The 24,425-nt window shown below is 37.2% G+C and overlaps 2 protein-coding genes across 5 annotated transcripts in view; one reads left to right on the forward strand and one right to left on the reverse strand.

The window, feature by feature from the left end:
• DYNC1I2 (dynein cytoplasmic 1 intermediate chain 2) overlaps positions 1 to 16,687 on the forward strand; it is a 29,827-nt gene extending 13,140 nt beyond the window's left edge. For 2 of the 4 annotated variants that reach the window (XM_074145452.1, XM_074145451.1), the window contains 11 exons: positions 8,138 to 8,227; positions 8,497 to 8,659; positions 8,752 to 8,851; positions 9,385 to 9,510; positions 10,467 to 10,613; positions 10,945 to 11,058; positions 11,439 to 11,572; positions 12,580 to 12,724; positions 13,537 to 13,677; positions 14,694 to 14,819; positions 15,528 to 16,306. In XM_074145452.1, coding sequence (XP_074001553.1) covers positions 8,138 to 8,227; positions 8,497 to 8,659; positions 8,752 to 8,851; positions 9,385 to 9,510; positions 10,467 to 10,613; positions 10,945 to 11,058; positions 11,439 to 11,572; positions 12,580 to 12,724; positions 13,537 to 13,677; positions 14,694 to 14,819; positions 15,528 to 15,641 — 1,400 coding nt within the window. In that variant the 3' untranslated portion in view covers positions 15,642 to 16,306. Of the gene's footprint in view, positions 1 to 8,137; positions 8,228 to 8,496; positions 8,660 to 8,751; positions 8,852 to 9,384; positions 9,511 to 10,466; positions 10,614 to 10,944; positions 11,059 to 11,438; positions 11,573 to 12,579; positions 12,725 to 13,536; positions 13,678 to 14,693; positions 14,820 to 15,527 lie in introns of all 4 variants that reach the window. The other 2 variants (XM_074145453.1, XM_074145454.1) reach the window with 2 other exon arrangements.
• A 2,330-nt stretch (positions 16,688 to 19,017) lies between these two features.
• The window catches only part of SLC25A12 (solute carrier family 25 member 12), a 50,808-nt gene continuing 45,400 nt past the window's right edge, over positions 19,018 to 24,425 (reverse strand). Inside the window, 4 exon segments of the mRNA XM_074145573.1 lie at positions 19,018 to 19,653; positions 20,176 to 20,266; positions 20,460 to 20,618; positions 22,909 to 23,047. Of these exon segments, the coding sequence (XP_074001674.1) occupies positions 19,464 to 19,653; positions 20,176 to 20,266; positions 20,460 to 20,618; positions 22,909 to 23,047 (579 nt within the window). The 3' untranslated portion in view covers positions 19,018 to 19,463.

Raw genomic sequence — 24,425 nt, forward strand, 5'->3', positions numbered from 1 at the left:
TTTGTATGTGGTTCCACAACAAAATCTTTTAGTTGTTTCATATGACTGAGTATGTGTCTCTGCTAGCAATTTTATGACCTAGTTCTACATTCATAATTTTGCATAATCCTACTATTTAGAATGCAAAGGATTTCCATATCCAAAATTTCACAAGGAGATAAAAGCATTTTTTAAAACATGAATAGTCAACTGAAGTCTTATGCTGGTGTTTCCAGAAACTGTATAATTTACCTGAAAGTGTAATACAGATGATATAAAGTGTAACACAAGTGATGCAGAATTGTTGCTGTTGCTCCAGTCAGCATCAATATGCTGCTCTTGTCTGGAGTGTGTATTGAAGTCACTTTGGCAAGTTTAACTAGATGCAAATGACACTGTGAATGAGTTTAAGTGGGGGGCGAAGGGAAAAGAAAAGAAGTAAATTGCAACAATATTTTTTTGTTGAGAAATTTCTTCCCTTCTCATCTCTGGGTATCCAGTATGAAGGATTGGTGTGTCTTCAGAACACAAACTAGATCTTTCAAACTTCATTATTCAGTGAGCCAGAATAACAGAGGATATGCTTTTTCTCTAACTGCATTTCTTTTCCATTCTTAATTTTACCTGAATCCCTGCACAAATAGGCATTTTGGATTTTCCTGCTTTCATTTCTCCCATGCCTTTACCTTTTCCTTTCTCTAATCCCTCAGGTTTTTTCCTCCTCTCTGTCAGGTTCATGGAATCTGAGGACTTAGTTCATAGTTTGAGTGTTTGAAGAGTTTTGCTTCTGCCTGCTGTCAGTGGAAATTGCCGGGGATTGTACGAGCCTAGTTTCATGCTCAGGGGATAGGCTGAGGTTGAGTTTTACTGCAGTGGAGCTGGAAAGATGGGTCATCTATACTTCTGCATTTACTAGAAAGCTCTCTCAATACTGATGTTGTCTCTTGATCCATTCCACCTTAAAAATAATAGTGTTTTCTTGAGGGCCATCATTATTTTATGTATGTGTACTTCACAAGTGTCACTTACAGATGCTTTTACATCATTTCAGTGTTGAGGATCTTCTTAAGGTCTGTTTTAAGACTGCCTACATACATTCATAATTAAGCTCTACGATCATAATTTATTATAATATCTGAAACAGAACGTAGGTTTAAAAAAAAATAATCCTATTGCCTCCAGAAAGAGCATCACTAGGTGAGAGATTTTGATTATGGGAAGAAAATTTTGAAGTCTTTAAAACAGTTGACAAAAGCAATATGCTGAATTTTCAGAGTGCAATTGAATTCAAATTAGATAGAATGTAGCTATCTCATTGATTATTGTTTCTTCTCACAATCTGAGGGGGTTTTATTATTTTATCTTTTTTTGTCAGGATACTGTAAACTAAAGATAATCTTACAAAGTACACTTGAAACTTGAGCTTGCAACTGAATTTACACATCTAAGTAATCTTCGGTAGCTTGCTTGTGCAGTGACGAGTTGCATCTCAACTAGACTAGCTCCAGTATTCACACTTTATTATGAAATGAAGTGGACTAGACCTTTCTTAATTATCGTATCTTGAGATTTTAAAATGCTGTTGGAGCTGTGCTTTTGAACAAAGGAAAGTAGAAGCAGGTTTATTAGATATACTGTGCAGGCATTCTGCAGGTTTAGATTTACTTGTCTGTAGGTTGAATTGTTCTAATGCTGATTTGGGGGAAAAAAAACGCCACCACAAACTCAAAACCAAATAAAAACTAAAAAACCAATTCCACTTCTGTGTGCTACAATGATTATGTGGTTAAATTGTAACCTAAATTGGGAAACATTCAAGCTACAATTTGTATGTCTGGTGGGACAGATAAGAAGTAGGGGAAAGCTGCTACTAAAACAGTTTCCTAATTGTCATGGAAATACTTATGGCAGCACAAACAAAGTTACATAGGGGAGATTTCATGTCCTGAACTTAAAGTTGGCCTTTGGAGATGAGATACCCATTTTGGATTCAGTGTAACAAACAGTTAAATTCAAATAATAAGTATCCTCCAGCTCAACAGTTCTGGTTTTAAACTGCAAAGGTCAGTCATCTCAGAAGTTGATAGAAAAGGCTGTATTTGGTAGTTAAGAAATCCAAGACAGGAAAATTCCATAGTTAGAGAAGGGAGGTAGACTAAGTTTATGTGTTCATGCTTCTGTATAGTGCAGACATGTTGCACCATCCTAGACAATATTCAAATATGCAGTAACTCCCCCCGCTATCTTGTGGGCACAAGGCTTCTCGGCTGCAACTGTTCCAAGCTGGTGATCTGCTCCATCTGTAATGAAAGAGTGACCAGTTTGCATGCAGCCCTAGATGCTAGAGCTAAATGTGACCTCAGTGCTGGTGGCACTGTAGCCTCTTTATGCTAAGACAAAAAAGATTCACTGCTGGAATTATTACTTTTCCACATTTCTTCACCCCCACCCCTTTGAAGTGTTGTATCCAAAACAACAAAAAGAAAAGGCCATCTTCTGTAGGATGCCCAGCTCTTGGTGTTGAAACGTGACAGCTTGCTTAGGAGATGGAGGCATTTAGTGTACTAACAATTCTCACAACTTCCATTATTTTATGGCAGTACTAATGTGTTGATTTATTATGACCTCGAAGTATTTCAGAAACTGCCTGTCTTGGGAAGACTGATTCTTTTTATAATATTGTAAAACAACAAAATCAGGATCTCTCCCATAAATCGATTTCACTCTTTGATTAGAGATCAAGTTGTCTTTAGAGCATGAAGTATTTGCCACAGGAAGTCATTTACAGTATTCTAAACAGTATAGAATATTCAATTTCCCCATTAATGGAACTTAATACGTTTCACAGTTCTTGTAGGAAGATGTCCATATCCAAAGTAGACCTAGAAGGTAAATCTGCAGTACTTGTTTTATGGGCTTTTCTTATGATGGATGCAGCTCACAGCTATTCTTTCCTTGGTGTCCCATGTATACAAGTAAGTGACTAAGGATATAGAAGAGAAATGTGGTAAGAAATGGTGTCAGGGTGGTGATCTTGGTGCTCTCAAACTTCTTGCTTTGGTGAAAATACTGACATGTGTCTGTCTGCAGTACTTCATTTTTTTTTTCCCCTTTTTGGGTTTTTTCTCCAGAATATTCAATAGCTGTAGTCTCCTAATCTGAATGTTTCTGTAGCAGCTGTATTTATTATGTAAAAGAAATTAAATGAAATAATTAAATGGTTCATTGTTCTGAAGAATATAGCAGAGGCGATACGCCCTTTTTCTTTCTTGTTCTCTTGGCATGTCCTGTTCTGGTTTTTTGGTTCTTAATCATTCTGTGGTACAGTAATGATGGCCATCTTTTTTGTTTAGGGACCAAAAAAATTTATTTTGGCTTGAGAAGTGTTGTGCTGTACTTAGTTCTGTTCTCCCTTATTTCATAACTAATAACCCTAAGCATCTAGGTCTCTGCACCATTATTACACTCGTAACTTTTGTCACCATCATAGCAGGATCATCCTGTGTTTAGGCTACTCCATTTCCCATCATCCTTGTTCTGCCATCCCTTTTTCTGCTATCTAAATCATTTCTCATTTGCCACAATGCTGTGTATAACACTGCCGCCTGCTTCCCTCACTGCCCAATTTTGGTGAACATGTTTTTTGGTTAGTGTGGTCAACTGGTTATTAGGGCTGTTATTTAGCCTCTGTTTGGCATGCTCCATCAGGCAGCAGATTTTCAGATCTACCCTCTGAAAATACATTTGAAATTGTGTTCCCTTCGCAGACTCATTTCTTCCTAACAGGCAGCAGAAGCAGTTTCAGGAACAGAGATGCAGTTCACACGTGAACCCTGATATGTGTCTTAATGTTCTGCAGGCTCCATGTCGGCCACCATGTAGAGTACTGTAATCATTAGTGCTATTTTTTTTTCAATCTTTACTTCTTGCTACACTGCTCTCTACTATGCTGTTTGATCTCTTCCTTTGTGATTTGCTAACATACTGTTCAAATTCGCATGGAAAGAAATTCATCACCAGTACATCCAAAAAATATGTTATGAATCCTTCAAGTAATTAATCCAAAGAAAGATAGGCATATAGGTCAATGTGATTCTGCTCAGCTATCACAATTAAGGCTTTTCCTGCACTAAAGGGATACTTGTTACTTAGTGCTGCTGTACAATGTTCTGCATGTGCAATCACAACTCACTGCAGACAGTATTACTGCATTTGCTTCACTCTTTGAGGAATTATTGTCTGGTAAAATCTGCAAGACACAGAATGAAAATATTAAGCATTTTTGTCCTTTTAATTCTGATTTAAGCAGAGTAATAACAGCTTGGTGTACAGGATTGGCTTCTTGGGTGCTGTTAACAATGAATGTAGCACTTCTACATTTTAATATTTTAAAAAGAAATAATGGACCCTTATATATGTATGTATTATTCTGTACATGCCTTTAATGTACAGTGAAATATAGATGGGAAAACTTGATATGAAGACATTCAGCTTAACAAAAGCCACCCATTTCACAGATGATTTAACTTTGATTAACCTACTCTGCAGCAACAGATTACTCAGAGAACTGGAACTTCACTCTATAGTGTTATTGCTAGGTGCAGCCTAATTTACAGCACCGCTTTTCTTTCTTGCCAAAATACATCACAATTTTGATGTTAACTCAAAGTAAAAATTCAGTGGTTCATTAAACCTGTTTCTAGCATTCATTGACAAGAAATGTGTCACTATTAAAGTAGCTTCTATTTTTATGCAATCTTTAATGCTCAGTTTGTAGCCTTAGATCCCCTGATCGCTTGTCAGAAATAACATGGAGCTAATCCCTTTGCATATTATAATGAATATTCATCAATATGTTGATGTGACATAGAGTCCCATTTCCTGTCTTCATGGCCCTATGACTCTTCTAAGTCTTAGCAGCCTTTTCTAAATGCAAAATTGTATTTGGTATACTGACAATTGAAGTGGCATAAAATGCCAGTAGGTGCAGTCAATAATGAATACAGAGGATGAAGTTAGACAGTGCCATTTAAGGTTTCCAAATTTCTGTAGCTGACTTGAAATAAATGCAGTATATCACTGCACCATGGGTTCTTGACTTACTAGATGTGGAACTTTCAGCAATATCATGTCCAATCTTTCAGTAAGTACTCTTTTGCTGGGTAATATATTACTGTTATGCCAATTCCTTGCAAATATCCACAGCTGGCCTGTTATTAAATACATTCTAAATAAAAGAGACAGGAGAAGGAATTAAAACAAAAATTTCTGATCTATTTTCCAACAGCTTCAAGCTGCCTTTTTTGATTGTAAACTTCTGTGAGAAAACATTCTAGTTTTGTATAATGAGGTCAAGAACCTGTATATGGGGGGGTGGCTGTGTGTGTTGTGTGGCCTGTGGGGTTTTTTTCCCTCCAGACTCCTTAATGAGAAAGTTTGCATATGACTTTTTCTTTCTTTAGAGAGAAGGTTTTAGATTTATGTAGTTACAGATAAATCACAGTGAGATGACATGTTCAATTTCAAGTCTGATACTTTGAGAATATTAAAATAAGTGCTGTATCCTGCATTTAAATGCAGTAATATCAGCTGGCTGTATGCAGTGAAAGTACTATGAAGGAATTTAGATCTCTGTATAATATATGCCATTTATGTTTCAAACATTAAAAGGCAGGAGCAATCAACTATATGATCTTTTGAATAAAATATGTAGATTAGAAGGTCACTTAGCACTAAGGGGTTGACCATCTGCATTTGACAAGAATTTGACTCCTGTCACTGAAAATGGTACTTAGAATCAGTGTAGTATGACTAATGGGGGGTTGGGCTGAAATTTCTAATTTGGGATTTTCAAAGCTAGAATAATGTATCCAGGGTGACCCAAAACCAAATTTCTGGATTTGAAGGCATCATTTAAATCTGCAAGATTGATTGGCAGGGCGAACAAGGGGCGGATTTCTACCCAAGTGGCTGTAATGTGAATATGTAGTCCTGTATTTGTTGTTCTCAAAATCATGTGTGTTAACTCTTATTACATTTTTTTAATTAATCAGTGTTCACACCTATAGTGATTTGACATTAAGAATTCCATTCTTTAGAATTGGTACAAGTTATACGGTTTTCAGACTACTAGTCCGCGGTACATGCGAATCTATCTAAAAAGGAGCAGTGTCTTTCTGTTTCTCTGCGTGATTATTTTGCCCAAAAAAGCTTTCATTTTTTTTTAAGTAGCACAAAAGCTGTAATTGGCATGCTTTGTAAGGAAGTGTCAATGTGCAAGAGAGTGGAGATCACTAAGAATTCTTTTACGCGTTCTTTCCCCTTTGCACCACCGCCTCCTCAGCAGGGTCACTGAGATCACTAGCTTTTCTTGAAATGGCCATTTTCACTGGCAGGTGCATTATACCCTGTATTTTCAGATTGTTTTTCCATTCTGAATGTTTGGCAGGTTGATTGCTCTGGCTGCATTGACGGAGAAAGGGCTGACAAATGCGGTTGGGCTGGCTGAAAAGACAGTGATTACTGTTTTCCTTTGTGGCTGATTGAGGCCCTTGAAAGGAAAGATTTTAACCTTCACCATTTGGTTCAAAAGTATGAGCATATATTGAAATCATTCATGCCATTTATCCTAGTTCTGTAAACTTGTCAGAACGTAAAAATCGCTCAATTTCAAGTAATGTAGGATTGGCATACGTCATTATCATTTTGATTAAGTTGGAGTTTGTATTATTGTGTGCATTATACAGTGTCATTTAAAGCTTTCTTTCCTGCAGGTACGGTTATATTTTTATTGCTTATACTATGGAGTTAGAAAGATTTTCAGACCTCTTTAAACCTATCACTATGTGTGTGGTTTGGCAGCTGGTATGGCCTACAAGCTGTATTTTGTTTGCAGGGTAAAGGCTTGTCTGTAGACCTCCTGGAGTGCTGGTAATTGCACAGGCTTGCCATTGGGGAAAGACATGATTGGAAGCAGTCAGGCAGAAAAATGTTGTGCCATCCCATTGCCACCTCGTAGGGGAGAGACAATCCTAGCAGTACCATCTGGTTGTTGCTATCTAGTCAGCTGGCCTGGCTGCTGGGACCATGGCTTGGCAGCTGGTTCCCATCCCTTGACCACCTTTTTTTTTTTTTTTTCTTTCTTCCCCCTCCCTTTTTTTGTGTGTGTGTGCATGTGGAGGCTTTTTTACTTATTTGTTGTTGTTGTTAGATAACTTTGAACATGGGTCAGGGAGATGGCCGCAACAAACGAGTGTAGTCCCTGTTGAATATTGTCTCATTACGTGTGATGAGGCATGCAGCAGACTCCTGCTGCCATTCCCTTATAAACAGATGACATAGCTGTTTAACCAATAAAAACAGTCTTTTCAGAAGCTTATTCCAGAAAGCGGATGAAGAAAAGCCAGGAAATGCGTATTCCACAACACTAAGTAATTTAAAGTTATTTTCTGGTTTACAGTATTCAAAGAATAAAATATAGAAAAGCAGAAAGTGCTGTAAACCTTGTCAGTATTCCTGAACATTAACATTTTATGGTATTCGTTGCAATTAGGGAAAACACATTTTGCTATAAAGTTCTCATTGCTAAACATGATACAGATAATGAGACTTGCATTTAGAATGACAGAAAAAAATGTAATCTCCCTGCTATTATCTTTAGCAAAATTTACCTCTCAGAATAGCAACCTGAAAGCTAATGTAAGCCATCTTCATGCCATGCGAAGACCCATTAGACTCTGATGGTTTCAGATCACAAGTAAGCAGCTGCTCTGTAGACTATTTTAGACATTTGATTTTTCTTTATTCTGCAGCATTAATGTGTCAGTGTACTACAGAGAGCATGCATCCACCACATGGTTTTGTGTGGAATCATAAATGCTTGTAAGAGAGATTTCCACTTTGGATTCTTCACAATTTCTTAGGTGTCTTATTTTAGTTTATACAACTACATAATTTAGTGCAACTAAAATCCAGGTGTAGACAGTGTTCCAATGAACTTTTGGTTTGAGATAATGTTATCCTGGGGACTACATTTTACAAATATAACCATTTTAAGATAAACGATACCGTTTTACATCAGCTTATTCGAGATTCATGTGGCATGTTACTGTTCCTCTTAAAAAAACATTGGCATTCTCACCATAATGTTTCTCCTTAGATGAGGAAGATGAAGATGATGTGGTTGCACCAAAACCGTTAGTTGAACCTGAGGAAGAAAAAACATTAAAAAAAGAGGAGGAGGAAGAAGGTACAGTTCACCTCAAGACATTCTGAGTGTGCCAAAAAGAAAGGCATTAGTGCATTTTTAACTTCTTTTCATTCTGTTAAGTTGTAATTAATTTGATGTACATTTTAACAATCGGCTAGCAAAATAAAAAATGTAAAAGTGTATTTAAAAATCTATGGATGTTAGGAAACAAACTTTCCAACATCATGATAAATAATCTATTTTTCTTTCTTGGAAAGAATTGGTGAAAGTATGCAGTCCAGAGAATGCATGTATAATTCTTTTTCTAGCTGCCCCTCATGAACTGACAGAAGAGGAAAAACAACAGATACTGCATTCTGAAGAATTTTTAAGTTTCTTTGACCACTCCACAAGGATTGTCGAAAGAGCCCTTTCTGAGCAAATCAACATTTTCTTTGACTACAGTGGAAGAGACTTAGAAGACAAAGAAGGGTAACATGAATGTTGAATATTTTACTGTGGATGTGTAATATTTGTAATCGAAAAAGTGATCTAAGATTAATATCTGCTAATTTTCTTTATAGAGAGATTCAAGCAGGAGCAAAACTGTCATTAAATAGGCAGTTTTTTGATGAACGTTGGTCAAAGCATCGTGTTGTCAGTTGCTTGGACTGGTCATCTCAGGTAAAAAATAACGTTTATATTGAGCAGTTATCTTTGTAAATTCTTCTAATTTTGTGTGCTTGACCCTTCTATAAGTTCTGCTGATACAGGTTGTATTTCTCAGTGTGTTCTTACTTGCATAGTTTGCAAAAAGTAAATAGAGCTGTTAATCTTTTGTGGAAAAAGTAGTAAGGTTTGTATTACAACAAAAGTCTTTGGCATATTTGTTTCTGGTTCGCACACTACTTTGTAGAGGTAACTGTTAGCTTCACTAAAAAAAGCTCACTACAAAGTACTGGGTTTTACATTTAAAAGTTAGGTTATGATGAAAGAACAAGACTCTAAGGTATAAGTTAATGCTGTTTTATGAGCTAAATTTGAAACAATTACAGTTTTAACTGACAATTTCTCATTTATATATAAAATATGGTGGCTTTTGGTTTTTGGTGGGTTTTTTAACCCTATTTTGGCAAAAGAAGACAAAGATTCTAGGATTGTCTTGACCATTAGCTAGTCATCTTGCTTACTTTGAGTCTTTTTCACTTATTTTACAGTACTCAGAATTGCTTGTAGCCTCTTACAACAACAATGAGGATGCACCTCATGAGCCTGATGGGGTGGCCCTTGTATGGAATATGAAGTACAAGAAAACTACCCCAGAGTATGTCTTTCACTGCCAGGTATGATTCAATCTTGAGAGGCTAAAGATTTTATGTTGATGAACTTGGACAAGGACCTTCAACATAATGATTTCATTGGGCTGGCATTCACATTAATCATATGTATTTGCAAACAGATGTTGATAGCTAGAGATGTCAGTTTAGAAACGTTATTCTGTTCCAGAATTTCTGACATCATTCAAAATTCAGTCTTGTTTGAGAACTCATTTTCTTATTTTTAATTTATTTAAAAACAAAAACCCCTTATTGTGCAATTGTTGAACCACTAAGTTTGTATGTAAGGGGATTGAGTGGGATTGTATACTACTAGACCTTAGTTTACTGAATGAAGTGAAGACGGCCTGAGGAGATGGAGCAAAGATGGAAACTAGAAACATATGTGTCAAGAAAGACACAGATGGAGGTTTTCTGGTGGTTTTCTGAAAGATAAAAACATGCAAATCTTTTCCATTGTGCCACGCCTGGGATAGCCGCTTTACTTTCAAAATGCCATAATTCTGAAAAATTACATAGTTGAATCAAAATTTAATCTCGTGTTGTCAGATTACTGTCAAAGCCCAGATTGTGAAACTAACTTTATGATATCAAAATGGATTTGTATGTTCTCTAAGAAAATGACCACAGAATGCGGCAAAACATTATTAAAAGCTTGGCATTACTAGGCCTTCCCTGGCTAACAAATTGTGCTAGGACAAATACAAATGTATACATATGAAAGAAAAGAGGAGGATAGCCTCATTTTATAAGTACGAATTAAAATTAAAAGGCTACTGCAGGTTCACAAAGGGTTTGTGAATCCTTACGTGATTGGACAGTGAAATAGGATATCAAATAAATCTAGGCAAAGAACTTACTCTGGTATTTGGTTCCAGTTTCTTTAGTTTTAGAAGTAGCATTGTTGAAAGTTTCCTGTGTATTTTGGTGTGTGTGTTGTTTGTTTTTTTTTTTCCTTTCAGTCAGCAGTGATGTCAGCTACATTTGCAAAATTTCATCCCAATCTGGTGGTTGGTGGCACATACTCAGGCCAAATAGTGCTATGGGATAATCGCAGCAATAAGAGAACCCCAGTGCAGAGAACTCCACTTTCGGCTGCTGCTCACACGGTAGGGGGTGAAATATCTTCAAGGACTGTTCCCTGTTGAGATGTGTTTAACCTCTAGGAAACTCTGTCCAGTGCACTTGATCGATAATGCTTAAATGTTTCCATCCATATTTTGCCAATACTACCACTGAAGAACCGGGCTATTCATAAAAATCAAAATGTCAGAAAAACAAGTACTGGTTTTATACAGGAGTGTTCTTTATACTGTACTGTGATCAGTATTTTATGTTTTGTTAAATGGTGAAGTTGTATATTTTACTTTATATCAATTATACAGGAATTGGTTGTCACTTTGGAAATTCCTTTTTCTGATAGTATTTTACATTTCTTAGCACCCAGTGTACTGTGTAAATGTCGTTGGGACCCAGAATGCTCATAATTTGATTAGTATCTCAACTGATGGAAAAATATGCTCTTGGAGTCTGGACATGCTTTCCCAACCACAGGTAAGATAATTTTGGATATATATATATAGTATCTGTTCCAGATGAATATTTTGTAAAAACTTAATTAATCTAAAAAGCATTAATAAACATTTTCTCAACACACAGAATTATACTTAAGGCAACTTGGTAAGTATTTGATAAAATATTTTCCCACTCATGGAATCAAATATTGTCTGTTGATCCTTTTGGATATTTTTGTTGCGCTTATGTTAATGGTGAACGCCATTTTAAAAAGAAATAACTTTCTTATTCCTGCCCAATTCTGCACAAGTAAAATAACAAAAAAGCCCCTCCTACTGAGAAATCTAAATGACTTTGTAGATGTTAATATTTCAATTATTTTTTTTTTTTTAAGTGAGTTGGTGTTATTTTCACTACAGGATAGCATGGAGCTGGTTCACAAACAGTCCAAGGCTGTGGCTGTTACCTGCATGTCCTTCCCTGTTGGAGATGTCAACAACTTTGTTGTTGGCAGTGAAGAAGGCTCAGTGTACACTGCGTGCCGTCATGGCAGGTGAATACAAACTTTTAATTATTCAAAGGAAATAAAAATAGTGAAAGGATGAGTCCTTGCACGCTTTACACTCCTACTCCTTTACACTTTGTCTTGAAGGAGTTCAAAGTAGCCGTATATGAATTCCAGTGTGCACTCTTTCCTGAGCAAGAGCTTCATTAAAACCAGAAGTTGGAATATTGAATTGGTATTACGCTGCCCTCAGTGACTAGAAGTTGTTTGTGTTGATGAGGATGGCAGCGTAAGTCACTGCGGTTTTATTCATTTGAATTGTAGCAGAACATTCCAAACTTCATACCGGTTCTATAAATAATCGTACAGTAACATCACGCACAAATCTTAAATTGGCTAGCTCTTCTCCTGCTGTTCAATCTATTTTGAAATTGTCTGACTGTATCTTATCAATTGCTTTCTTAAATATAATTGAGTGTCCAGATTTCATCTCAAACACACATCACCCTTGCTGCAGAGCTTTTTGGTTCCAAAATACCCGAAATTGGATCACTTTTGTGTAACATCCTTCCCATCTCTTCCCCCCCTTCTTTTTCATTGCTCCTGATAGGAGACTGTTAGGGATATATTGTCACTGGTTTGTGTCTGAACTCTGTGTCCATGAGGTACATGCAGCTTCTCTTAAGTCAGTGAGAGTTTTATGCTCATTCCTCAACACTGGTGGATTTTGGTTTTTTGTGTGAAGGGAAGTTTTAGCTATTGCTTGGAGAACAGTGTAGTTAAATGTGTGCACTGGTACCTGCTGAATGAGTCTTTTCTCCCTGTGGCATATTTTGGTACTTAAGGTTAGCAGAAAATAGACGTTGAAGTTAAGAATCATATTCAAACCTGGTCTTCTGTGGTGGATGCTGTTGTGATGAAGCCTTTTGCAGTGGGGTATCATCCATGCAAAGCAGCAAAATCTTGTGGCTATATTTAAATTGCGTTGCAGTCCTATCTGTCTGCATATGTATAGTTTCCAGATAAATTAACCTTGGTTATATATTCCAAAACAGCAAAGCTGGAATCAGTGAGATGTTTGAAGGACACCAGGGACCAATCACAGGTATCAACTGCCACGCAGCAGTTGGACCTGTAGACTTCTCGCATCTTTTTGTCACTTCTTCTTTTGACTGGACAGTAAAGCTTTGGACAACTAAGGTAACTTTAATATAGTTCAGTGGTTTTCTTCATAGTCCTTGACACAAGGTGGTGCTATAATGTAAGCTACTTAAGAAACTTCAGTAAACTGAAGTCAAATCGTGTGAAGCTCTCAAGGTTCCAAGCAGCAGTCCTGCAGAGACAGCTGATGAACAGAACTGTAATTGACAACATAAAGCTTTGCTTTCAAATTGTACAGCATTTGTATACTTTCCATCCGTTCTGTTCATCCTTTTGCTCTTTGTTCTCAACAACAGTTACAATGTAATCAAATGTAAATCATGCTGTAAAATCAGTTACTTCGTATTATGCATAAGGCAGATGTTTTACTGCAGTTTTGTGGAGGGACTAATGGACAGCACCAGAACTGCTGTCATTTAAACTCAATGAGGCTCACAACTGAAATACCTATCATTCCCATTGCCAGAATTGCCTTTCTCTGTTAGTTGGCCCTGAAGAATGCAAAGCAGAGTTAGAATCTCCAAGTAATACTCTGAAGTGCTGTCACTGAATTATCATTGGCTTGATTTACAAGCTTCTTAATGCATTGCACTTGCAATCTCATAGAGTATTGGCTTGCTACTGATTGTTTTATAGCAGCAGCCAGAAAAAAGGCTGCATGCTTTGGAAAGCAAACCTTTAATAATAGAATTAATTTTTTGGCTGCTTTTTGCAGAGGCGTTTTTTAAAAATGTGAATCACTCTATAGTTATTGCTGATAATGCTGTTGAGAAGTTCTGTATTTTGCCTTACCTGTTAGAATTTTGAAGTGCAGAGTTTGGGTGTTGCATTGTTATGTTTGCTTTTTTCAGAATAACAAACCTCTCTACTCCTTTGAAGACAACTCAGATTATGTTTATGACGTGATGTGGTCTCCAACTCACCCTGCCTTGTTTGCCTGCGTGGATGGGATGGGCAGGCTTGACCTGTGGAATCTCAACAATGACACTGAGGTGAGGCAGCCGGGTTAACAGTCAAATGTCACTGGAAAAGTGTTTGTACGCTTTGAAAAAAATGGTAAGAGTTTACCATAGCGTTTTGGCTTGGTTTTTTATGGTTGTTCTTAAATATTCTGTAGTTCCAGTAGTTTCTGTGTAATAGATACCATTCTTTGATTACAAGGTTGGAACTCAAATGAGTCCTCATAATGACTAATGGTGGTAATGAAATTGTTTTACCTGTATCAAGAGTGCAGAGCGTCTGTTAGTGTAACACTGATCTGTGTTGTGAGAGTGATTATAGATCTCCCCCAATATGGCTGTGGCAGCCTGTACCTTAACAGTATGAACAAACCTGTTAACCCACACACCACTGTTGTTCTTATTGCCATAGTAATACTGCAGTGAAGCTGTAATTTGTCTCTAAATTTAGAGAATTGAACGCTTGGGTTTTCTGGTGTGAGCTGTAAACTTAATTATAGTATAAACCTTTTCGAAGACTAAAACTTGTTGGAGGTAGGTGAGAGCAAAAACCTGACAGGTATTCAGTGCTTAAATTTCACCTTCTCAAAATTACATATAGAAAAGTGAGCAGTTCTGTAGGAACATACACCAGCCTATGGCTTCAAATTGGAATTACCTAGTTCTAGCCTTTGGACAGGATTTGCCCTGCCAAAGCAGCTGATCTCATCCCTGCCCTCTGTCATAACCTTTCTTGAGATCCCAGGGCTGCTCCTTGGTGTCTGACTGAATGGGTGTCTCTGCCTCCTGGCTCACGACAAGAGTGCAGATGTGCTTCTTGACAGAGAGGATGTTTGCACTTTGGCCAAGGGACAGGAGATATGTTGCTCTGATCATGTCACTGGTGACAGCTTAAGGCCACTAAGAGTCCTTGCGATCTACATACTCTGCCTCAGTTGAAATGTTGGGCACTTCTTTTGATACAGCACTGAAGGGAGTAGGTGTGTTCTGTGATCTCCAGCTTTTGGAATGCTCCCGCATTTTCAGCAATATGTTTTAAATGAATACAGGTGCCAACCGCAAGCATTACTGTGGAGGGCAATCCTGCTCTGAACCGTGTGAGATGGACACATTCTGGGAGAGAGATTGCTGTGGGTGATTCAGAGGGACAAATAGTTATATATGATGTGGGAGAGGTACGTATACCATGTATTCCACAAAGTGCATTACAACACAGTCAAGTTTTTTTGACTTTTACTCTTTTTTAGCAATTTGCTTTTAACTTTTTTCCCCTGTGATTAGAGGAATAAGGTTTAATTTTTATTTTCAAATTGATGTTTCCTTTTTGTGTCTATTTCAGGTGTTCTAGCATACTTTTTATCGTGCAATCTGGCAGCCAATCAAAAAGTAAAAATATTATTGTAAGGCTGCTGAAATAAGATGAAGGAATCAATGGTTTTGTTTGTAGAGACTTTATCTTCTTTGTAACTATGGCACATGTGAATTCTGACCGTAGCTTGAGAAGTACCGAACACGTTGCAGTGATGCAGTCTTGAGTTCCTACAGGGAAGCTGTTGCTGTTGCAATTCTGTGTATTGCAGTAGTACGTAACTAATTGATTGGACATGGCATTAGTATTCCCCTTTGGAGGCAGTCTCTCAGATGGAGATGTACCATGTGAGCTTGTCATAGTGTTATTACATACTTAAATATGGGATTTTCAAATTATTCTTCTTTTATTAGTTAGAGCTTTTGATGTTCAGACTATTTTAAAAAGTTATACTAAATAAAGGTAAGCTTTTCTATCGGAACCTCTTCTGAAGGTTACTTAAGCACTCCGCTCTTCAAAATGAGCTCAGTTTTTACTTATCAGTAGGTTTAAATAACGTTCTCTCTGTCAACAGCAAATTGCCGTTCCTCGCAGCGATGAGTGGACTCGCTTTGGTCGAACACTGGCAGAGATAAATGCTAACAGAGCTGATGCAGAAGAGGAAGCTGCAACCCGCATTCCAGCGTAGATCTTTAAAAATCCGCAGCAGTGGTAGAGTAGTGAATGATTTGATGCAAATCTTAAAGTATAAGCATGTGTCGGTTCAATTAATAGCTTAAGGGAGGAATACATGGATTTAACTATGGACTTTGAAAATGTATTAAGATCACTGAAAATCAGGTCTTGCGTTATCACTTTTTATATATAAATTACAAACACATTATTGGATTTGTGTAACTTTTAATACAGTTAACTTTGACTTTGCAAGGAACTTCTTTTGCTGAAACACTAACCCAGTGTAAATTTGCTATTGGGCTTCTGAACTTCTACTTTGTAATGGTATATCTATTTCTGAAAAGTAAAAGTTCTGTTTCTAAACTAAACTTTCTATATTACACAGACTAACCTTCATTAGGTAGTAAACCCCTGAAGTGTTCTGTAATTAGAACTCTTCAAATTACTTATGGATATGCATGCATATGTTCCAAGTAAGTTTCATTGTTTATACATAGATAAGCCTCAGAGCCTGGTAGTGGGTAATATATGTGAATAAAAACTTGTCTGTAGTTACATCTTATTTGATAATTGGACCTGAATTAATGAAATACATATTTAATACCATGTTCTTTTGTTTGAATTGGTGCGTTAAAAGGTGAGACTGATTCATAAATAAATATTACATGAGCACTTGTCAGCTGCCCTGACCCCTAATCTGTGTCCCTTCAGTAGGTTGAGAGCAGAAAGTTCCTGGAAGCTGCTGCTTTCATTTTACTTCACACATCACAGAGTTGCTTCCTACCACCAACTTCCACTTCCTACCATGGCAAGCAGCCAAAAGGAAAAAAGCTACTGTTGACAAATTTTTCTATTCCACAGGATAAGGAACTAGATTTTGACTGAATTTCTATAGAATGATGGTTTGCATTCTGTTAACTACAGACTTGCTACTCATTTTCTGTATTAAATTGAAGGAAGATGTTTACATTGCTTTTTAACATGCTTATTAAAACAAAACCTCTCAACGGCTAGAAACAAAATAGTTGGAATTTCTATTAAAGATTAAATTTGTCAAGTATATATTTCCTAGGACATCATGAAGTTTCCCATCAAGACTGGTTTGGGGATGGGGGAAGGGTTGTTTAGTTTTGTTTGGTTGGTTTTTTTTGTGGTTTTTTTTTTTTTTTAGTAAAAACTCTTAGGACTCTAGGTTTGTTTCTGGCATTCTTAATCTGCCACAAGCTTGTTTTTCTGGAAGAGCCGGTTTATATACTTAAAAGTAGGAAATAGGTTTATATTCCTGAATCAGCTTTATGTCCAGAAGTATTCTTTTTTCATTGTGCGTTAAATTTGGGTTTTGTTGGTTGGTTGTTTTCTTTTTATTTCTCCTTGTGCCAGTTCTGTTACGAGCAGCTCATAGAGACTGGCAGCCGTAACAGCAGTTCTGTCTTCAAGAGGTTCTCTTTTTTTTTTTTTGGTGGATTTGAAAGGGAAGTGTATTTAGGCTTCCATTGGTGTTGGCTTCTCAAAAGTGCCCCCCGCTTTTCAATGCAAAGTCATGCCGTGCAGTTTGACATTTGCCTTGTATGCTCTGCTCAGCCTTACGCCAGCAGTTCATCTGCTCACTTGAGAAACACGTGAACTATATAAAGAACAGGCATGTCATGTGATGGTTTTTACCCTTTAGGCACAAGAATTCTTAAAGAGCAGAACGTTCTGTTGTCTTGCTGGTTTTGGGGAGGACTTTCGTTCTGTTTCACCGAGATTATTACTTCTCATTTAATAATAATTTTCCTTATTTTCAGAAATCCCATAGATAAGGCTCACTTTCAGTGGATCGTGGCATAAATGTATAGGTCATACGGCATTAGTTTTACATAACTTCAACCTTCTAATAACTTTCAAAAAAGCCATTCTGTATTCATTCCAGCTTGTGTTCCTCTCTCACAAAATAGTTGAGAACAGGTTAAGAATGTTGTAAAACCCATACCTGCAACATTAAGACACCAACAGTGATGCTAGATATGGTAAATGATCATCCTGGGAGCCACACTGTCCAGTTCTGGAGCTGTAAGAAATACATATGCTATCTTGCATTGTAAAGTCTCCTAAAGGCCTTGATCAAGTCAGTCAACAAGCTGTGACTGAGATTAAATGCCAGTGGGTACCTACCATTTTTTTGTATCTATTTAGAAAAGCGCAGAGCAAAATAGGGAGATGGGGAAGCAAGTTCCTGGGAAGCCTGTTCCTAGAAAACTGCACAGAGCAGGGAATTCTTTAAATAGAAAATTAAAAAAAAAAAACTAATAAAGACTGGAAGCCTTCTAATGGGGAGCTATATAGAGAATACATATACACACATAAACATATGCATGTTGCAGAATAGTGATCAAACTCCCAAGTTCAGTGTATTGTAACCTCTAGCTCACTAAGTATTACTCAGCACCAAAAGATTGTGTATCTTGCGTAGAGGCTGGAACTGAAGGAGGGCTTGTCTGCGTTCATAGTGTTCCGTTTTTAAGAAGCCATTTCTTCATAAGCTGACTAAAATGCTTCATATTGGCCTGCTGTCACCGGAGCGAGAAAGCATTAGAAGCTCAAGTCAGTTTATGCTGCTGGGATACACTGTACTCCAGGCTGTTTAAGCCTGAAAGAAACATGTAAAACTAAAGACTGGAGGTTGTCATACTTCAGTAAGCAAGGCTGGAAACCCACCCATCTCTCTCTGGCTGTATGGGTGGTGTAACTGTTCCTCTAGGACTGTAGAAATCTAGACTCCTCTCTTTCCTCTTACATTTTTGCATTTAAAAATTACACCGGATAAACTTTTGGCAGACATTAAGCCAGAAATAGTTCAAGCTTTTCCTTTCTCCTCCCATTTTACTTAGCGTTCCACTCAACTGGAAGTTTAAACAATCAGGTTTGCATATAAAAAGAATATAAAAGTTGGTTTGGTTTTTATTTTTCTCAGAATAACCTAATATTTCAATGGCAAAACAATTTAGAAATAATACCTCTAACGTTTTTCCATGCCAGAAAAAAAAAAAAATCCTGTAAAAATCCTTGAGTCTGCTAATAACTGGCAGATAGCCTCTGAGGGAATGCACTCCATTGCTAGTTACAGCAAAGGTATTAAAATGCAATCTGCTGGCTTGTAAGCGTAAAAGCACAGTAATTAGATGAGCACAGGCAATACTTTATTGTGCAGTGCTACTTTGTAACAAGGAATTCCCTCTAAATACATAGTAGTACTAAATGCGTACTAGATCTTACCTCTATGGTAGCATATTTAACACACACTGGAGCTATGTCCTGTACTGTACATTAATTAAATAGGTACATCTAATCCTTAAATTTTAATCTGTGGAGAAAAAAATAAAATCACACTGGACAACTGTTCTGTAAACACGAAAGAGTGAATAACTTAAGTTTTTTTTAAATATTTTTATTGTCACGATTGTTAACAAAACGCCTTCAAAACATTCTGTACATTTCAAACTATTTTGAACTGCAATACCCATTATATAAATGTATGTGTATAGATGCCATGATGTCTCTGTACAAAGATGTACAATATGTACAGTAACATTAAATGCAAGCTGTGCAAGGCAAAGTCTAGGCTACAGATTCATGCCACTGGTTAAAACAAGGCATAGAACCACAGCTTCAATCAGTTCCTTGTGTGCAAATAAACAAATAAATGCAGGTATATATTAATATTAGAAAGGAGTAATTAGATTTGCAAGCTCAGTTCAGCTAGAACAACATGCAGCTGACTGGAAAAGATACAGTACTACTATGGTGAACTTCTTCCACTGCATCACTTTGTTCGGTTGAAACATCTTTTCAGGATTCAGCTGCTGCTTTTTGCTTGAGCTGAGGTGACGCTGGAAGATCGAAACTTTGGAAGATATAAACCAAATTTATTTTCTATACCAGCAAACGTAGCTGTAGCGAGTCTGTATCCACCTATGTGCTCAGGGTTAACAGGAGGAAGATCCGAAATTCGAGTCTTTGGGGTCGGTTCTGATCCAGAAGGTTTACTGTTTGAAGAAAGAAAAACAGCCTTTCCTGTATTTAAAGTGTTTTCTTAGCCTGAATAACTTTATGAATTCTAGACTAAATACTTTAAACTTTTGTCTGAGTATAGAAGGCTGTTAAAGCTGACCTTAATTAATTCACTTCTATGGTCAAGTGAAGTTGTCAGTTCAGACCACTACTTAAAGGGAAATCAGGGCCAAAACGGAAGTTAAGTTTAAACTAATAGCTTGGTAAATTCTTTTAACTTCCAGTGAGATGGGGGAAAATGGGCAAAATATCTTGCTACAATAGAAATACAAGTTTTATGTAGTATATTAAAATGAATATGAAACAGCTTTTCATATCCTCATCTGTTTAGAAACAGCATGTGAGTTTCTCTCCATGACATAAGGATGGGGGGATTTTCTGCATACTGCAGCTACAAGTGCTCAAAGTCACCAGGTTAAGTGGTCCCATGCATGAAAAAAAGTAACCTGTAAAGTTAAAAAAAAAATCTTAAAGTAATTTGACAGTATTTGACTTACAGGCCTCCAAAATCGACATAAAACCATCTCTGCAGAAGTTCGTAAGTGACCAAAGTAACACCAAATTGGGGTGAAGATCTGAAGACACGAGCTGTTAATATTACAAATCATAGTGTCAAACAGAGAAAAGAATTTTTCAGGAGAGAAGCTAAACACTTGTAACAAAGAGGTTATGTTTTGCAGAATCGGGTATTGCAAATACTGCTCTAATTTCAGTCCTTAGCAGAGGAGGTGCTAGTTTGCAGATTCGGCGTCAGCCTTAATATTCCGAGTGCGTTTCTCACCTCCAGCTCCCTTCCAAAAAGCCGAAGGACCTTCTTCCCGGAGAATCTTTCCAAAGCAGTCGATAACTCCGCTGTATGTTGTCTGACCAGCGCGAGCTGCCACTTGCAGTCTTGTCTTGATGACATCAGCAGGGGTTACCAAAGAAGCAGCAGGCACACCTTTTAGAAGAAAACCACATTTAATTTGCACAAAGAATCTTGTAAAAGATGAAACATTTCTAACTGAAAAATAAAACTGCAAACTTCAATATCTTTTGCAAGAATTAGACGTTACTAAAAATGCAAGTTCTTACACTTGATGCTAATAGAAACTGTTGTGCTTCGTATAGTCGTTCTGAGTTTCTTCTAAATTTAAAGGCTATAACTGAGAGTAAAGAAAATAAACTATCAACAGCAATTCTCTCAGCATCTTCTAGTGGTTTGTCACTAACAGTACTTTCAAGTAGACAGAAGAGGCATTTTTAAATTCACGCATATGCTATACACGTAATAAGAGATAGCCATGACGAAAATTAATTGTGCAATGTTACTGTATGTCCTAATACTCTACAACATATTTTGCAAATTACAAAGATGATTGATTTGGGAGCTTGAATCCTACACATCCAGTTGTTAAAAGTGTTAATAAGAAAACTACTACTTAAAACACCTGTTCTATAGAAATAGGTCTGTACTGCTGTTTGGACGGTTCTGTAGGAGAATAGATGCCGCTTACTTCAATAGGCAACCCATAAAAAGAAGGTATTTTACAAGTCTGCTTAGTGCCAACAGCATGATATTAGCCAACAGTGATGGAAGAACAAATCTCCACTTCCAAGGCACCACTCTCAGCTTTCTAGTCAAAGGAAAGGAGAAAGTTTTCAGAAATGTACTCCACAGTATATAACTGTGTTATCTGAGATATTTCTGAATACTTCTGACTACTGTAAAAATGTCAACCTCTTAAAAAGAGGAACCGTCTTCTGACTTAGAGTTTTGAAATTGATTTTGACTTCTGTTGAACTTCTTTAAATTAGATAGTATTGAATTAAAAGTTTATTTTAATGAGTCACTAATTTGCATAGGTTATCATAAAGTGTCACTGATCAATTCAGGAGGTTTTAAAGGAAAACAGAAGCAATGTAGTTAAGCCTATTATAAGCATACACTAATAGCAACCATGCATAGGTTTTCCTTTACAGGCAGATAGGTTCAGACTGTATTCTTCCCTGCTGCACATGCGTAACGGGAATAGATCAAGCAATCAGGAATTTGAAATTTGCAATTCAGAAAGGCAGATTCCTGTGCATGCTATAAAACTAGGTGTAAGGGATTTACACACGTTTTTAGTAGGGTTCCTCACTTAGTATGGGTGACTCAGAAACACTAACCAAACAAACGAATGCAAGCTGTGAAGTTTGCAATCTAAAAACAATGAGTCTTTATATGAGATACAAGTTAAATAATAGTATTTATATGTGCTTCTATGAGTACAGTAAGGTAAATAGTTTTTCACTTCTGGCAGCTCTGCATTACTTGGGAATAAACAGGGCTACAACTGTGTTACTGGTTTCCTAGCTGGTCTCTCCCTTCCCTCTGGCAGGAGGAACTGGCAAAGAGCAGGTGCAGCCAAGCTCTGTACCAATTCTGACGTGGGAAACTGCTCTTTACACACAGACGGCTCATGACTGATGGACGTATAGTTAATCCTTATGACTGTAACAGTTAGTGAAAGGTCTGTTCAGCCCAATGATGTTTCTAAACTGCACAGATTCCAACACTGAATCGTTCACGATGGAGGGACTGCAGATACCTGGGTTTCATCCTAGCGATCTAATTCTCAGCAGTGCAGAATCTGTCCCTCTGTATCTGCATTTTTAGATATCCACCACTACGGTTCCTACATCTAGTATTTTTATACCACTTGCTACTTAGTAAAAACAACTTTTTTATCACAGCTGTGTGTTCTCTTTATACTCAACGTTTTTGAGAAGCCTTAAAATATTTTACATTTCAGAGTATCATTCTTCAACTTCTTTACAAATTAATACCCCATTTTTAGCAATTACATTTGAACAAAGTTTCCTCTCAGTTATTCAGGAATCCAAAACTAGATAGGTCGTTTTCTTCTTAGCTCTTATGATATCTCATTTTATGTTCATCAAAGATTCAAATTAGCCTTCAACTCTGAGAGCACGGTAACAAGTACAACCCCATTGAGACAGACAGATCAAATTTGACTAGAAGTTGCTGAGCTGCATTACGCTGTTTATCCACATTATGCAAATGTAATTAGCTCTCATCAAAATTACATCGCCTCCCACTAAGGATAACAGTGATCAAATTTAGATTAAATCAGATACAATGGTACAGTACCCTTCCTTTATATGGGGCTGCTGAATGAATATTAAATATTGCTCTCTAAAAGAAAAAAATATATTACTTCTAGAAAAACATTCTGCAAAATTACCTGCGATGGCTCCAGCTGTAAGGAGATTAAGCCCTCCCACATGGCCATTTTCATCAGCAAGCATCAGTTTACTATGAGCATAAACAGGAAAGTAGATCGCAGAAAAGGGAATGTCTCTGAGGAAACATGCTTTGGCACCCTGTCACACAGAAAAGAGACATAATACAAATAAATTTTGTAAATAAGGTTAAAATTGCTATCCAGCAAGCAGCCTGAGTCCAGGAAGTACCAACGCTTTTGATCTACCAGGTACATAACACAGAACATAAAATGTCTCGGGAAACAGAAGATGTAGAGTTGAACTTGAAAAAAGAATAAAGCACACCTAAAGAACGTTTCTAGAATGAGGAAGATTCACGGTTCACATCTAATTTCGTGTGCAATACGTGACATCGATCCTGACATCAGTAGCTAGGATAAACACCTTTTACATATGATGTGTTCAAATGCGATGAAGAATGCGAGAAAGGTCTGTCCTTACGTCTTGCTGACTACAACCCACAACCATGGAAGCAGAAAGACAAGTCCTTGCCCGCCATTATTTCCACCAAACACAAAATTACTGCTACAGTATCAGTGAGGACTGTAAGACCTCATAGTGATCTCCACTGATCATCATCTGGCTGACTGAAGAAGCTGCACTGGAAGGCTAGGAAAATGTGGGAAACTGCTGCAAAATGGGAGTCTTTCAGTCAAGGGAAGACACAGGGAGACAAAACTAGCGCAAGGAGTAGCTCCAGGCCACAACCTAGTGTTAGAGAGTTCCTTAACATAACTTTGCATGCTGTAAAAACAGTGGAATACTCGTAATAAAACATATCTAATATTCTTTTAGTAACTTCAGTCATGTCTGCTACCAAATAAAATAACTCCTTCTGCACAAAGCTCAAATAAGCACTTATATGTCCAGAAATCTCATTTGCATACCCTGAAGGCATGCACATTACACAAACACCACCCCTGCCTGAAATACCCAGCCAGCACACTCCAAGCCAGCAGCCGCCACATGATGGACCCTCCTGAGGCCAGTCACCCAGCAGTTCTATTAACGGACGCATTACAAACCCTATGTGGCTTAAGCAGAAGACCTGATCAAGAGAAACTCATCCCTTTGATGATTTTCACACAGATACTTTATGCTCTAAAATGAGTTCTTACAGTTATTCACAAATGATAATGCAATTCTAAAGAACAGCAGAATTTTTAGTAAGCTCAGTTGTTTAGTTACTGCTAACAGAAATGGTTATTTTGTCCCATGTACCAAAACACTCATGATCTTTAGGAAATGTAAGAGTCATGAATCTGATCTACCGATTCAAAACAAAAGCTTCAGCTCTAAAAGTGAATTTGCACATTTTTATAGTATTATTGCAGGTCTATAGACAAATCACGTAAAACAATGTTTTGTAAGTGCACAGCTAATAGAACTGCTGAATTTACGTATTACCCCTTGCACTGGCAGAAGATACAGGACGAAATACTCTTCCTTGTTTAAGAAAACTAATAGCTTCTGCTCC

Source organism: Numenius arquata, chromosome 3 (assembly GCF_964106895.1).
Source record: "Numenius arquata chromosome 3, bNumArq3.hap1.1, whole genome shotgun sequence".
Taxonomy (NCBI): domain Eukaryota; kingdom Metazoa; phylum Chordata; class Aves; order Charadriiformes; family Scolopacidae; genus Numenius; species Numenius arquata.